General features: G+C 50.0%; 1 protein-coding gene across 10 annotated transcripts in view; it reads left to right on the forward strand.

Annotated features, from left to right (window-relative positions):
- The window catches only part of LYRM9 (LYR motif containing 9), a 32,866-nt gene extending 30,467 nt beyond the window's left edge, over positions 1–2,399 (forward strand). For all 10 annotated transcript variants that reach the window (XM_068154915.1, XM_068154916.1, XM_068154917.1 and 7 more), the window contains 2 exons: positions 507–599; positions 2,261–2,399. In XM_068154915.1, the coding sequence (XP_068011016.1) occupies positions 507–599; positions 2,261–2,278 (111 nt within the window). In that variant the 3' untranslated portion in view covers positions 2,279–2,399. The remainder of the gene's footprint in view (positions 1–506; positions 600–2,260) is intronic.
- The last annotated feature ends 12,804 nt before the right edge of the window (positions 2,400–15,203 follow it).

Consider the following 15,203-nt stretch of genomic DNA (forward strand, 5'->3'; position numbering starts at 1 on the left):
TTTGAGGCTGAAACCTGCTTTCCTTGGCCTTCACCTCCAGTTCTTCAGTTAGTCAAGGGTGAACAATCAGTTCTTGCTCACCTGAACACACCTTTATGGTGAGCCTTGCTGGTTCCTTGTCAATGATTTGTAATATTTCTCCATATATATCTCTATATCTATCTATATATCTCCCACCTCCAACCCCCTCAGCTAGGTGAATGGCATCTAATTGTTTATGTGGAGGTAATTCCATGCCTTTGAGCAAACCTGTTCTAGTTGTAACAGCAGGCAGTTTCAGTTCTGAATTGAAGCTCTTTGGGTTGTTATTTTTTTGCTGGTGATGTATAAACAGTGAGTAGGAAATGATGTCTGAGCAGACTTCTTAGGGAAAGAGGTGCTGCTGTGTCTGTCTGCACCTCTTCAGATCAACAGTTTGTTTGCCTCAGGTGTTTTCTCTGAGGTGTGGGTGAGGTTTTGTCTGAGGGTGAAGCTGACTGCTCAGTGTGACACTGTGAACCTTGCAGAGCTTCCGAGTCCATGCTGATGAAGACGATCCTGAGCGAATCCAGCAGATTATCAGGAGAGCCATTGAAGATGCTGACTGGGTCATGAATAAAGTAAGTGCATCAGATTGTCCAGGCTTTGCTCTCTCTCTCTCAGTTCAGATCACAGGGTGTTAGGGGTTGGAAGATCTGGAGGCCTTCGAGTCCAACAGTTACAGATCAAAGAAGAGAAGGTCAGAAAGCAGGTTAGGAAAAGCAAACTGCTGCCTTGTCCTGGGCATTGCAGTGTCTGGGTGAAAGGAAACAGCAAACCACCAGAGGCTTAGGATGGTGACAGTTCTTGCCTAATAACTCTCCTTTGCTGAGGATAAACTCAGGTGTGTTTTGTAGAGTCAGTGATGCTTTAATTTGTTCTCTCTCTAAATCCATTTCCATGAAGAGTTCTGTTCAGCAGCGGTGTCTGGTGTGACTCTGCTGTGGAGAAAGAAACTATGAGCACAGGCTGAGGGGGCTGGGGGTGTTCAGCCTGGAGAAGAAAAGACTCCAGGGGAATCTTAGAGCTGCCTGCCAGTAGCTGAAGGGATCCTACAGGAAGGCTGCAGAGGGACTCTTCATGAGGATCTCTAGAGAGAGGACAAGGGGGAATGGTTTGTAGCTGAGGCAGAGCTGGGTTAGGCTGGAGCTGAGGAAGAAGTTCTTCAGTATGAGGGTGGTGAGACTCTGGCACAGGCTGCCCAGGGAGGCTATGGCTGCCTCCTCCCTGGGGGTGTTCAAGGACAGGCTGGATGAGGCCTTGTGCAGCTGAGTCTAGTTGAGAGCTGTCCCTGGGCATGGCAGGAAGTTGGAGTAGATGAGCTCTGAGGTCCCCTCCAACCTGAGCCATTCTGGGATTCTAATATCCTGCAAGCCCCAGTTTGTCAATATGCATCAGCTGCTCTCCTGGAAGGAAGCTGTCCTCTCTTAGTCTACATCACCTCCCAGAATGGCTTTACTTTTCTCTCTCAGGTCTTGCCTGTGGCTGCTCAGATCAGCTGTTAGACCACACAGTGGCCAAATGGTTCCCTTGTCTCACAGTCACCACCCAGTGGGTATGCCTCTTTGCTCTCACAGCCTGGAAAGCCACCACTCAAACTGGTGCCTTAGGTAGAAGAATGAAGATTATTTCCTGTTAAACAGCTGAGAGCCACCTGCACTTCCTTGGCTTGCAATCTGATTAGGGAACATGATACGTTAGCATGGATTTCTCAGAGTGTAATGAAAGCAGTCAAAAGTTCAGTTTGCTGTAAATATCTGTGATTTAATTTACTAAATGACTGTTAAGTCCTTCTCTCTGTCAGTCCATGAAATCCAAATGAGAATTGTTGGAGGAGCAGGCACAGATTAGTCATAGATTATAAAATTGTAGCAGCAGCCAAATCCCAGCACTTGCAGCCTAGTAAATAACTGTGCCTGAGCCTCACTCTAGGCTCCCTATAATTACAAGAACCCACCCTCATTCTGGCTCTGCTGCAGAGATTGTGGTGTAGCCTGCTTCAGTGGGGAGCTGGTAACTGAACTGGGGGAGAGGAGGATCAGCCTCACAGTGCCTGCCAAGAAGCATTGTTGTCTCTTGCAGAGGGAGAGCCTATCAGCTTTCAATCTAACTTAAGGGAACCAGATAATTTTATGGAGATCATGAGGAGGGTTGTAAATCCCTGTCAGTATGAGTTGCTGCTGTTAGTTGTGTGCTTTCCCACAAATAATTGTGTTTTTCTTTTCCTTTCTGTTCTTCTTAGTATAAAAAACAGAAGTAGAAGGGGAATGATGAAGACAAGGCTGAAATTGGTGACCATCTTTGGAGGACTTGCAGCCATCGAGCCCGGAGCTACCTTATTGCTTGGAGTTTTCTCTTGGATAATACAAATTCATCTCTCACTGCAGTGTCATGAAGCTAAATTGATATTTTGGAAGCTGTTTGAGTGTGTAGATTAAAAATCATAACCTAGGTTCCAAGTATTGGCTTGTACAGTCACAAACTCAGGTTAAAAACCAGACTTGCCTGAGCTTTGGGCAGCACAGAGCTGCTGGGAATGGAAATGTAATGGAGCACAAGTCAGTAACAAGTAATGAACTGTGCCCTGTCTGTCTGTCTGTCTGTCACACCTGATGGATTGCAGCATCTCATCTGAAAGGACTGAGCTGCCCTCTGAGCAGCTCTGAGGTGTGTGCTAGAAGACCCAGACCTGAGGAGTGCTCACAGAAGATCTGAGCACATCTCCCTGTGCTTGCTTGTGCAGCTGATCACACTATCAGGCCTAGCCCCAGCCCTGCATAGCTGTGGCTGGTACACTTACCCCATGGGTTATTGGCTGGCAAGGTTCTGCCTCAGCAGCAGTGGATTTGTTTGTGTCACATCTGAATTAGGGCAGCCTGCTATGTCAGCTCATCCTCTGCCAGCACCACAGGTAGGTTTTCAGTGTGCAGCAGAGGTGTGACCAGAGCACAGACCTGGCTCCAGTCTAGTAGCAGACACAGAAGCTGCAGAGCAGAGAATGGATCCACAAGAGCTTGAAGCCCATCTGAGTCTTGAGCATTTCCCACCTGCCTGCCTGTGCCATGGCCAGGTCTGCATTCCAGCCTAGATCTGCACCTGATCTAATGGTTGCCTCTTCCTAGAGGTGGCTGTCACCCTGCTCTTGTGTGAGCTGGCACTGCTCAGGTGGGCTTTGTGCACCAAATGGTAGAAGCACTGAGAGGTGTGATGTGCAGCTGTGAGTGAAGGCCTTCACAGCCTTTTGCACCGTGGAACGAATGCCCTGAGCCTGTGTCCTGTTTAAAACCACCCCTCTGCCACTACCCTGGTGGATTCTCCTCAGGGAAAACTCAACAACAACGTGAGCTGTTGTAAATAAAACCACGGCAGGGGCAGAAGAGTCTCGTTTGAAGCGTTTGCTTTCAGCTGTGCTTGGCCCTTTGTGTCTCCAGGTGGCAGTGCACACTGTGATGCTGTCCCAGCTCTCAGCCTGCGGGAGCTGGGTTTGTTTGCACTCTTTCCAAACTGTTGAGCTTCCTCACCTGCCAAAACAGACCCCAAGTGCTGTGGCAGATCTCTCAGGTGCCAGATTGTCTTTCTTTTCTCATTCAGCCACGAAAGAAGTGAAAAGAAAATCCCAGCTGGAAGCAGTCAGGGGGGAGTGGTGTGCTGCTGGGTGTCACTGGGGGATGGAAGCGAGGTGGTAGGAGCAGGGTCTGTGCATGCTAGCTTTTGGCAGCTGGCTGAGCAGTGCAGTGCTTAGCAGGGTGCAGATGACTGCCGAGCCAGGAGACATCGTGAGTAAATGTTTTCACAGTAATGATGTTTTTGCAGGAGTGATTCAGTTGTAGGGCAGGGTGAGGTGTCTGAGTCTCTTTTGTTTTCACACAAACATAACCTGGCTTTCAAAATAAACCTTGTGCTGGGCTGGGAATGTGTGGAGGAAACTTTATTTACTCTCTTGTGGAACAAATCATTTTCTTGGTGGCAGGGAGGCACGATGCAAACACCTGTTTGCTTCCTTGTGATACTGAGAGTGTCTCAGGTGTGTTCCTCCAGTGACTGGGCTGAGGACTCGTTCACCTGCAAAGCTGAGGCCTTTATGTTTTCAAGGCATGATGCAAATCCTGCTCCTCAGCAGCATCATTTGACACCAAAGGTGACTTTCTCCTGGAGTTGCCCTAATTTATCACTCACTGTTCTGTCTGACCTGAGAGTTTCTAGGGTGTATTGAATTGTTATATTACCCTGGGTCACCTCTGAGCAGCTCTCTGCCACCCAGCCTCGCTGAGACTGAAGAACTGTTCTCAAGTCCCAGCAATGTCCTTGCTTGCTGTCAATGCCCTGTGTTAATTGCTTAGCTGCCAGTGGCTCTAGCAGGGCCCACTGCAGGAGAGAGTTGCATGGTTCCAGGTGTAGCTTCATTCCTGCTGCTCCCAGGGGAGCACTCTTGGTTGCTCAGCCTCTTCCACCGTTCCCTGATGGCAGCTGCAAAGGAGATAACACCAAACAGGTTGGTGCCTCTGTGTTCCCATAGTCAGCCACCTGGAATCTCTGCAGAGAAGGATGTTGGGTGCAAAGGAAGCCAGAGGCTGTGTTGGGTGCTGCAAGCACTGGTGCAAAGTTGCAAAGCAAAAAGCTTGCAGTGCTCTGTAAACTGTTGATACAACAAAAGCTGAATGTCAGTAAGAAGGGACAAAGCTACTCACAGGGGTGTGCTTCTCTTGGCTGAAATGAGGAACCCGTTGCTGTACCATGCCAGTTCTGGTAAGTGAGTGGACTGTTGATAGGCAGAATGATTAAGGGCCCATCAGAAGGGCATGTCAAAGCCCCAGTTGGCACTCTGATAAGCACTCCTGTAGTTACCAGCATCACTTTCAGTGTGGAGTGATAGCACCTGGCTATTGTTAGCCTGCAGGCCCCGTGGTGTTTACATAAATGTAATAATTACAGGCTGGAAGCAACAGTTTTGCAGCTGGTTACTGTAAGGCCTTGAATCAATAACTCCTCATCTACAGTTAGAGGAGTTGAACAGAGGTAGCTGTTCAAAGGTTGTGTCAACTCTGCTAAACCAGAGAGAGGCTTTCACTGGAGGCTTGCTAGGCAAAACAAATATTAGGAGAAGGAAAAGACAGTTGGGAGAAACAGGAGAATAATTTCATTTGGGTCATGTACTAGTGAAGGGAAATGGGGGGAAATTGGTCACTGGCTCCAGGTTGTAGACTTGGCAGCATGCAGCCTAAGGACAGAACCAGATTGGGTGCTCTGCTTTGTCTGGGCTCTGTACAGAGCAGTGGGAAGCTGAAGCAGAAACGGTGTGGAAGTGATGTGCACATCACACATGCAGCATGCTGAGAGGAATGGTAGTGCCTTAGCTGATGTGTTCTGCTGCTCAGCTTCTTGTTCTGAAGCCCACAGGCAGGTTCTGGAGTCTCCCTCTGCCGTTGCCAGCCTTGGAGCCTCCTGGAGAAGCTGTAGTGGAAATCTTTCTCTCTTTCAAGTTTGTTCATGTTGGGTTCTGACATAGGGAATGTTGTCCATTTCTGCTGTGCCTCCAGTCCAGGAGCACGTTCTGCATGTCACCTGCTTCAGGGGGGAGGTGTGTCATTCTGATCACATTCTTCTGTGACAAGTGCTACTGATTTCACTCTCACTGCTGAAAGCCATTTGAGCCCTGTGGGCACTGAAGAGAATGCTCCCCCCCCAAGCCAGGCTTTGCTTAGTGCCATTTGTCAGTAACTGAATATTCTGTGCATCATTCTTTACATTCAGCACTCTGTAAACTCCTCTTCTTTTCTTTTCCCACTCAGTTTATGTCACAGCATTGCTTTTTGTCCAGAGACACGTGAGCTGAGGAGTTTGATGCTAGACAAAACTGCCTCTTCTCTGGTGTTTGGCTCCCTTTCAGGTGCCATAAGGAAGTGGTCTTTACTGTAAGGAACAGGCATGCATGCCTTTGCTGAGGGAAACAAAGAGCAGACACTGTGATCTTTTATCAAGAGAAACAGTTTCTTGCCTGAACTTGCTGTTATAAATTGGTCCTTCCTATAGAGGTCTGATAAGATGCAAACCAACCTGGCAGCAGGGCAGTGGGGAGCCAGAGGCACTCACTCGTGGTGGGAGTCCTTCACCCTGAAGTGTGAGGAGGAGTCTTTAGAGCTTTATGCTCCACATGGCAGTGCCCATCAGTGCCACCCCAAGCAGGATGCGTTTGCTGGAACGGGAGCAGGGTCTTGGTGCTGAGCTGTGCTGCAGCACAGGTCACTAACACGTGAGCACAGCTTGGTGCTGCCCTGCACTGCTCCCCTGGGGAGCTGCCTCCTTCCACTCCTCCCTGCCGGATTTCTTCTTGGGCAGGAGCCAGCTGCAGCATCTTTCAACTTTTCTGTTATTTGGTGAATTTATCTTTATGCCTCTGTCAAGCCAGGCTTTATGAAAGAGTGTTAACTGAGGTATAGGCTGCTCATCAAGTGCTCCTTTCAGCCTGGGATTAGTCAGAGCACACACACACACGAGCTTTGTGAAACCCACCCTATCCTTTGAAGGCTGTTTTCTGCCTTCCTCACAATTGTGCTTGATGTCTAAAAGTTGAGGAGCAGAGCATCTGGAGCTCTCTTGCCTCGATTTTCCCAGTAGCCATTTCATCCTCAAAGGCCAGGTAGTATGGAACAAGGAAGAAGGAAGATGGCAAACAGAAGTTAGTAGTCTGGAAGGAATTCTGTCATGATGTATTTGCTGGAGACACCTCCCTGATACCAATCTGGGGAATGATTTTTCATGCCTAAAAATAGAGTATTTTGGTTTCCATGCTTGTGCAACTGCAAGGGCTGCTTTCACTTTTGGTTTTTTGATGTGCAGTCCTCTTCTAAGAAGTCACAAAATGCTGCCTTCAATAACCACAGTTTGCAGGGCAGAGTGAGGACACCCACTGAGTCCTGGGGACTTCTTTCCCCAAAGAGCTCTGTAGTTTGTCCTCTCTTAGCTGGAAAGGTCTCCCAGAGTAGGTTGCAGCTTTATGGCTAAGATTTTCAACAGTAGTTCTCAGATTGCTTTATTTAGGTGCTTAGCTTGGGAGCCTTCTGGGCTGATCACACCTCTTGCCTTGGGAGCCTTCTGGGCTGATCACACCTCTTGCCTTGGGAGTCTTCTGGCCTCATCACACCTCTTGACTTGGGAGCCTTCTGGCCTCATCACATCTCTTGGCTTGGGAGGTTTCTGGGCTGATCACACCTCTTAGCTTGGGAGCCTTCTGGGCTCATCACATCTCTTAGCTTGGGAGCCTTCTGGGCTCATCACACCTCTTGCCTTGGGAGCCTTCTGGGCTGATCACACCTCTTGCCTTGGGAGCCTTCTGGGCTCATCACACCTCTTGGCTTGGGAGCCTTCTGGGCTCATCACATCTCTGGACTGTTCCATGCCCTGTCTGGTTTGTTTAGATTGCATGGGAGGCCTCTAGTTCACTGTCTGCACAGTGATGCACACTTGTGACTGCAAGTCAAGAATAACCAGCAACTTCTGGAGGATCTCAGTGCTGTTGTTTTGGGCTTTTCATAACCAGTGAGAGCTCTTAACCTACCTGATCCTCTCTGGCACTCATTTGCTCCCACTCCCAGCGTTGTGTTCACCACCCTCCTGCTGGTTGCAGTGCACAGAGCAGCTCTCTGGCTGGTGTGGCAGTAAAATGCTTATTCCCCTGCTAGCATGACTCTGAGTTAGGAAGGTGCTACAATGGTAATGATCAGTTCACAACCATTTCAGAAGCACAGTTGAAACACAGAGATCACCAAATCCTGCTCCCCAGGGACATCATCCTGCCTGCACCCCACCGAGGCTGCTCCTCTCTGGCTGATTGGCTGCAGTCAAAAGGCATCCAGTGTGCATTATGAAACCCAAGGGATGGAGAGAGGCAGTCCCTGCCCTCCAACTCGTTTGTTATCCTCAAAGGCAATTCAGAAAGCAAGGTGCAGGTTTTATAACTGATGTCATAACACAGGGAATGTACACAGGAGGAGCAGGAACTTGAAAGAAACCCATGTCTGGCTGGGAGAGAAACACAGCCATAAACTTTTTAAGCTAACAAAGCCTCTTTGAAAGGAGGGGATTGGATATCAGACCCAACAGGACCTGGCTGATTTGATTGTACCAGAGGTGGGGGTGGGGGGTGGTTATTTATTTACTATTTAGAAAGTGTTTACAGTTTTGCATCTGAAAGAAATCCCAGCTCATGATTATGAAACTTGGCTCTGCAGGAGGGTGAAACACTCCCAAGAACCTCTGGAATCCACAGAGGCTGCTAAAGGCCAAGCTGGGGGACACAGATCTTGCTTCTATGTTCTGTCACATTCTGCCTTGCTCTAGAAGAGCAAAGGCAATGCACAGGGGGTTGGATTGGATGACTTTTGAAGGTCCCTTCCAACCCAAACCGTTCTGTGATTCTATGAACTGCTTACCAGGGTGTTCAGCCTGGAGAAGAGAAGGCTCCAGGGAGACCTAATAGCAGCCTTCCAGTAGGTCCAGCAGACCTTCCAGTAGGTCCAGGAGACCTTCCAGTACCTGAAGGGGGATACAAGAAGGCTGCAGAGAGGCTGTTTGCAAAGACCCAAAGGGATGGCACCAGGGGCAATGGTTTGGAATGAGAGAAGAGGAGATTTAGATTGGATGTTGGGAACAAAGCTGGGGAGGGTTCTGGGGCACAGCCCTGTGAGGAGAGGCTGAGGGAGCTGGGGTTGCTTAGCCTGCAGAAGAAGAGGCTCAGGGGTGACCTTCTTGCTGTCTAAACTCCCTGAAGGGAAGTTGTAGCCAGGTGGGGGTTGGTCTCTTCTCCCAGGCAAGCAGCACCAGAACAAGAGGACACAGTCTCAAGCTGTGCCAGGGGAGGTTTAGGCTGGAGGTTAGGAAGAAGTTCTTCCCAGTAAGAGAGATTGGCCCTTGGGATGTGCTGCCCAGGGAGGTGGTGGAGTCACCATCCCTGGAGGTGTTTAAGAAGAGCCTGGATGAGGCACTTGGTGCCATGGTTGAGTTGATCAGATGGTGCTGGGTGAGAGGTTGGACTGGATGATCTCTCAGGTCCTTTCCAACCTGGTTAATTCTATTCTAATAACAAGTTCTGCACCATGAGGGTGGTGGAACACTGAAACAGGTTGCCTGGGGAGGTGTTTGGGGCTCCATCCCTGGAGATATTCTTAACAGGGGTCTGGGCAGCCTGATCTAGTTGAGGATGTCCCTGCTGACAGCAGAGGGGATTGGACTGGATGAGCTCTGGAGGTCCCTTCCCACCCAAACCATTCTGTGATTCAAAGGGTAAAACAAACCAGAAAGCTGGGAGGAAGTCAGGATGGGAGATGCTATATTGGGTAAGGACTTAAACACTTCATGGAAGTGCAGGCAATATTGGTTCCCAAAAGCCCCACAAGGAAGATGAACAACCTGTTCTTCTGGAGAGTGCTCAGCTTATTATTGAGTCCTAGGAGCTGGTACATGAGGAAAGGAGGAAATGCCATAGTGGTTTTCAGCTGGTGCTGGACAGAGGCTCTCCTGAGCTGCTTTAACCTCACAGTCTTGGACAGTCACAGAAAATTCCCCTTGCATCCCCCTCTGCCAGCTTTCGGATGAGCAAGCCAGAATCAATCCTTAACAAAACAAGGTGAGGCAAACTCGTGCTTTGGACCAAAAAAAACCCTTACTCTCTCTGTCACTCAGCAGTGAAGTACCCAGGCTGAGCAGGGCCTTCTGCTCTGGGGCCTGGGGGCTAGTGAAGGAGCTGTAAGCTCACTACCACAAACCCTCCAGCCTGGGTTTTTCTTCCTCCCTCTACGAGGGAAGGTGAATTGACCTGAGAGGTTGGAAACCAGGATGTTATTTTCCCAGAGATGGGAAGTTGTGCAGGCTGGGGCAAGGCTGCCTGAACTGCAGTGCTTTGCAAGGAGTCATTAAAAACAATGCAAACAGTCAAAAAAGGGTCATAAAGCAGAGCCATAAAGCTGCCTGAGAAAACCCCTGGCTGCTTCCAGGAAACAATGGAAAGCAGCTGAACAGGCAGGGGTTTGATGTAGGTTGAGCTCTGCTGACCAGAGTTTGACAACTGAGTGTGCAGGGTGGGGGGCATGGGGCAGATTAACGGCTGGTGCAAAGGAGAAACTTAGAGGTCAGCAATAAAGATAAGCACAGGAGGTCTACTGCAACTGTTTCAGCCCTTCCAGTAGAGGCCAAAGGCATGGGCAGAGAACTCTTGGAGCTTGGGGATTGCAGGCAGGGCTTGTGGGCTTAGCAGCAGTGCAAAGCTCTGGGCAGAGCGGGTGCAAAAGGCTGGGCAGCAGGGGGGCAGCAGATTGGGAGCTGGCTTTTCTAGCTGTGGGGAATGTTCCCCTGGCTGTTTCCTCCTTGATCAATCCACACATTTAACCCCTGCTCTTGTCAAGCAGATAAGCAAAGTGGGGCAGAACTGACACAGAAATGTGAGGCAGTTGTTGAGAAGAAAAGTTCCCTGGTGGTCATTTAGAGCAGAGAAAAATTACAGAGCTCTGGGTAGAGATAGGACTGCTGGGAAGGCAGACAGGGTGAACATGAGGAGCAGAGTTTGAATAGCTCCCTTTTGTTTGATGGGGGCTCTTCAGTGGAGCCATTTGAAGACCTTTTGGAGCTGCTGCCCAAGATGCCCAAATGATTCTTTCTCCCTGCTAAGCAGGGCAGCTGCCCCAGGGGTTGCAACTGCTGCACACATTGCGAAGGGCCCAGCAGGAGAGTGGTTTGGTAAGGAGTTGCTGATGTCTTGTGAATCCATTCTTGCACTCACAGCAAACCACCATCACAGGTGTTTTAGGGCAGGAGGATCTCTCCCAGTGGCTTCATAAAGCAAGCAGATGCTGGGTGGCATGGCTGAGGAGGTGGCACACTTTCAGAAGACACAGTGATGTATGTCCTGATTTTATCCCCTTCAGATTCAGTTTCATGATCCTCCCTCCCTGAGGGAACACACAATTGGATGAGGATCCATCCTTCTCTGGAGATCACAGCTGATCCTGGACAACAGGATGCCCATGAGCCACCAATGTGCCCTTGTGGCCAAGAAAGCCAGTGGCATCCTGGGGGGGATTAGAAGGGCTGTGCTGAGTAGGCTGAGAGAGGTTCTCCTGCCCCTCTGCTCTGCCCTGGTGAGGCCACCTCTGGAATATTGTGTCTAGACTCAGCTGCTCAGTGCCTCATCCAGCCTGGCCTTGAACACCCCCAGGGAGGAGGTAGCCACAGCTTCCCTGGGCAGCCTGTGCCAGAGTCTCACAACCCTTGTACTGAAGAACTTCTTCCTCAGCTCCAGCCTAACCCTTCTCTCCCTCAGCTTGAAACCATTCCCCCTTGTCCTGTCTTCAGACACCCTCATGAAGAGTCTCTCTGCAGCCTTCCTGTAGGATCCCTTCAGCTATTGGAAGGCAGCTCTGAGGTTCCCCTGGAGTCTTCTCCAGGCTGAACAAGCCCAGCTTGTCAAGGAGTGTGGGGCACCCAGCCTAGAGCCCAGCACCCAGCCTAGAGCCCAGCACCCAGCCCAGCACACCTGCAGCCCAGCCAGAGGCAGGGCCCTGGGTTCTACACTCAGTGAACTGCCACTTGCTGCTTGACTTTATGGCTTTAATCTGCCAGTTGCAGCCTTTTCTGCCCGGGCTGATGATCCTGCCGGTGACTCAGCAGGGTTTCTGCCCGAGGCAACGTGCATCCAGGCACAGAGAGATCTGGTAATTGGTTGTCTGATTGCTTTGCCCCTCCTTCATTTCCTCATCAATGTCTGCAATGTGCAAAGGCTGGAATTTTGCACGGGGTGGCTGAGGAGGGGATTTTGTTTCTGACTGAATGTGGCCAAACTCTTACCCCAAGCAGACAGGAAGGGTGGGTTTGCTGGCACTGCACATTCATCACTCCTTAACTTTCAGTTTTGCCCTCAGGTTTCTATGTAATGAAAATTTCCACTCTGCCCTGTCACCAATTGGCATGCAGTCTAAAAAGGATCCCAGGCTGTAGATTTGGGATCTCAAGAGGATGCCAGGCTGTAGATTTGGGAACTCAAGAGGATGCCAGGCTGCTCATTTTTGGATGAGCAGTGCCAAGCTGCTGGCAAACGGAGCCTAGAGGATACTACCCCAGGGTGCTCTGGCACCCAGCCTCTGGCACCAACCTTCAGCACTGTCATGCATTTCATAGACTCAGAGCACTGTTTGGGTTGGAAAAGCCTCTGAGATCACTGGGTTCAGCCAGCCACCCACCCAATGCCACCATGACCCTTGAACCATGCCCCTAGGTGCCACAGCCACTCTGAGCTGGCAAAGTACAGAGGGGCTTCCTGTGGCTGAGTGCCAGCACAAAGCAGGAGACAATGCTTGCCTTAAAACAACCTTGAACGTGTGGCCCACCCAGGTAGGTGTTGCCAGGGAAATTGCCTCTCCTGCAGGGAAGTGACAGCAGGCTGGGAAATGAGAATGAGTTGTGGTGGCTGGTAGGGAAACCTGAAAAGGAACAGAAAGTGAATGAATGTTCTTAATGAGACCAAAGGAGCTCTCTGCACCCCTCAGGGGTCACATGGAAGGAGTTGAGCATTTTACTCAAATGCACAAGTCCTTTTCCATGATGTAAATGTGACCTGGCTCCACTGTCACTGATTAGCTTCCTCCTTGGTGTCTCATCTCAGGTCACCAGGCAGCCATGGTGGGGACCTTTCCAGTCCTTTTTGAATGACTCTGTGTTAATGGTGCTTTAAAGACCAAATTTCCTCTTCTGCCAGTGAGCTTCTGCAGCTTTTTCGAATGCACTTGCAGAAAGCAATCTCTGGTGAGGCCACAGCTGGAATATTGTGTCCAGTTCTGGGACCCTCAGTTCAAGAAGGACCTCAGGGAACTGCTTGAGAGAGTCCATCCCAGAACCACAAAGCTGCTGCAGGCAGTGGAACATCTCCCTGTGAGGCCTGGCGGAGGCAGCTGGGGCTTGGAGCAGAGAAGCTTGAGGGCTGCCCTCATTGCTGGGGATAAAGATGTGCAGGGCTGGAGCCAGGCTCTGCTCAGGGATGTCTAATGACAGGACAAGGGGCACTGGGGGCAAGCTGGAGCAGAGGAGGTGCCACAGGAACAGAAGGAAAAACTTGTTCACTGTGAGGGTGACAGAGCCCTGGAGCAGGCTGCCCAGAGAGGTTGTGGAGTCTCCTTCTCTGGAGACTTTCAAGACCCATGTGGATGTGTTCTGCATGACCTGCCCTGGGTGCTCCTGCTCTGGCAGGGGGCTTGGACTGGATGATCTTTGGAGGTCCCTTCCAACTCCTAACCTTCTGTGATCCTGTGAAAGCTCATTGTTGGGGCTGCAGACCACCCCAGCTCCAGAAGCAGAACAAAATTCAGCTCAGAACAACAGCCTGGTCAGGATGCCACGGAGAGGTCGGACATTCTGCTCTGAGAGGGCACCTCTTGCTCAAAGGTAAGGCAGGAAGAGCCCCTGCTGCTTGCATTTGGATATGGCTGAGGCAGGAGGGGCTGTGCAATGTGTGTGGGATCGGTTTTCTGGGGGAAGAGCTCTGCAAGCAGTGTAGAATATTTGTAGAGGGAGTGCACAGTGAGCTTGTTTAGTTAATCTCTGACTCCACCTCAGGAACGAAAGGTGCCCTCTTGTTCTTCTACTGAGGGAGTTTTATTGTCGAGTTTGGTGACTAAAAGAGCAGGTCCTGTTTGAAAGTCTGGAATGATGAAGTAGTTCCCTGAATGGCTGCACCTCAGCCAACCCTTTAAACAGTTCTCATGAGGGAAGAAGATGTTTCTCTTCTTCTGGTCACTCTGATTTTTCATATCCAACCCCTGCATAGCTTCTGCTTGATATCAGCAGTGTCCAAACACAGGGACATAAGGAGGCTGAACATTAACAAAAGCTTGGAAGCCATTGGGCATAATTGAATTCACTGACATTTCACCTGAGTTATGGGGTGCACCACTGGGCATGGAGGTTGTCCATGTTCTGTAGAAAAGAGAGGTCAGGTTAATGAGGAAGGGAGGGATGCAAATGGGACTCTGACAAAACAGCAAATGCAGAGAGTGCAGCCCTGGCCTTTGGAGGCTCCTTCCAGTTCAAGCACCTTCAGCTGGGTCCTTGAGGTGCACAGATTGGTTATCACACTCCAGCAATGTCAGCTGTCTGCATGGGCTGGGAGTTGATGTCATGGAGCAGAAGCAAGGTAGGTACTCATGGCATGGTGTTAGGGTCACACAGCTCACCCATGACTGTTGCCTGCTGATTAGATATCTGGAATATTCTAAACAAAGGGATGGCAAGAGGGAATGCCAGTAGGAGGAAGGGCATTACGTAAAGAAGAAGAGATAAATCCAAGAGTGGACATAACTGAGCAGTGAGCACAAAGCATGGGCTTGACCCACTCTGTCTCTCAAGAGGTTCCTCTCCAGCCAGCCTGGCTGGGCTGCATACAGGAGTACTCGTGCATGAACACGTGCACACACAGCTCTAAGGGAGCTTTACACAAGCACTTACTGCTCATTTTTAAAGGGAGAAAACACAGAAAGAACCAAATGCCTTGCCCAAGCTTGCCCACTAAAACCTGAGAGAAGAAAGGAGACCCTGTGCTTCCTCATTTCTCTTCCAGCCCTATGCCCTCTCCCTTTAGGTCTTTGATCAGCACCTGTAAGTCCTTCTCTCGTTATCATCAGAACCATTGTGACCTTGCATCAGTCAGCAGATAGAAGAATTGTCTTTAATTTATAAATAGTTGCTTTAAAACAGGCCTGCACAGTATCAGTGGACAAAGAACTGGGGGCAAAGGCCTTGAGAGTGCCCTGCCACAACACAGCCCTTTGGAGTCTGCTGTTGCCTGGCAGCCCTTTGCCCTGCCATCGGCTCTGGGACTGCTTGTGGCTTTCAGACCCCAGGTGGAAACCTGGCTTTGTGATGTGGAAATGTCCACATGGTGTCTGAAACTGGCAATCAGCTCCATAATCCTGGCTTCATCTTCTAACTGTCCTCCTGGTGCTCAGACACAGAATGTGAGCTGCAGTTCCCTTCCACTTTTTCTAGTACCTTGGAAAAGCACAAAGGGGTTGTGCAGACTCCACAGGCAGGCAGAGCAGAGAGCTCTGGAGAGGAAGATGTGCTGCAAATAGGCTGTTGAGGAAGATCCTCTAAAGTGTGATCAAAAATAGAGCAGTAATGTATTTATTAAGCCTAAAATCCCTGCC

This window comes from Melanerpes formicivorus, unplaced genomic scaffold (genome assembly GCF_026170545.1).
Source record: "Melanerpes formicivorus ecotype bairdi unplaced genomic scaffold, bMelFor1.0.p_v2 SCAF_29, whole genome shotgun sequence".
Lineage (NCBI taxonomy): Eukaryota > Metazoa > Chordata > Aves > Piciformes > Picidae > Melanerpes > Melanerpes formicivorus.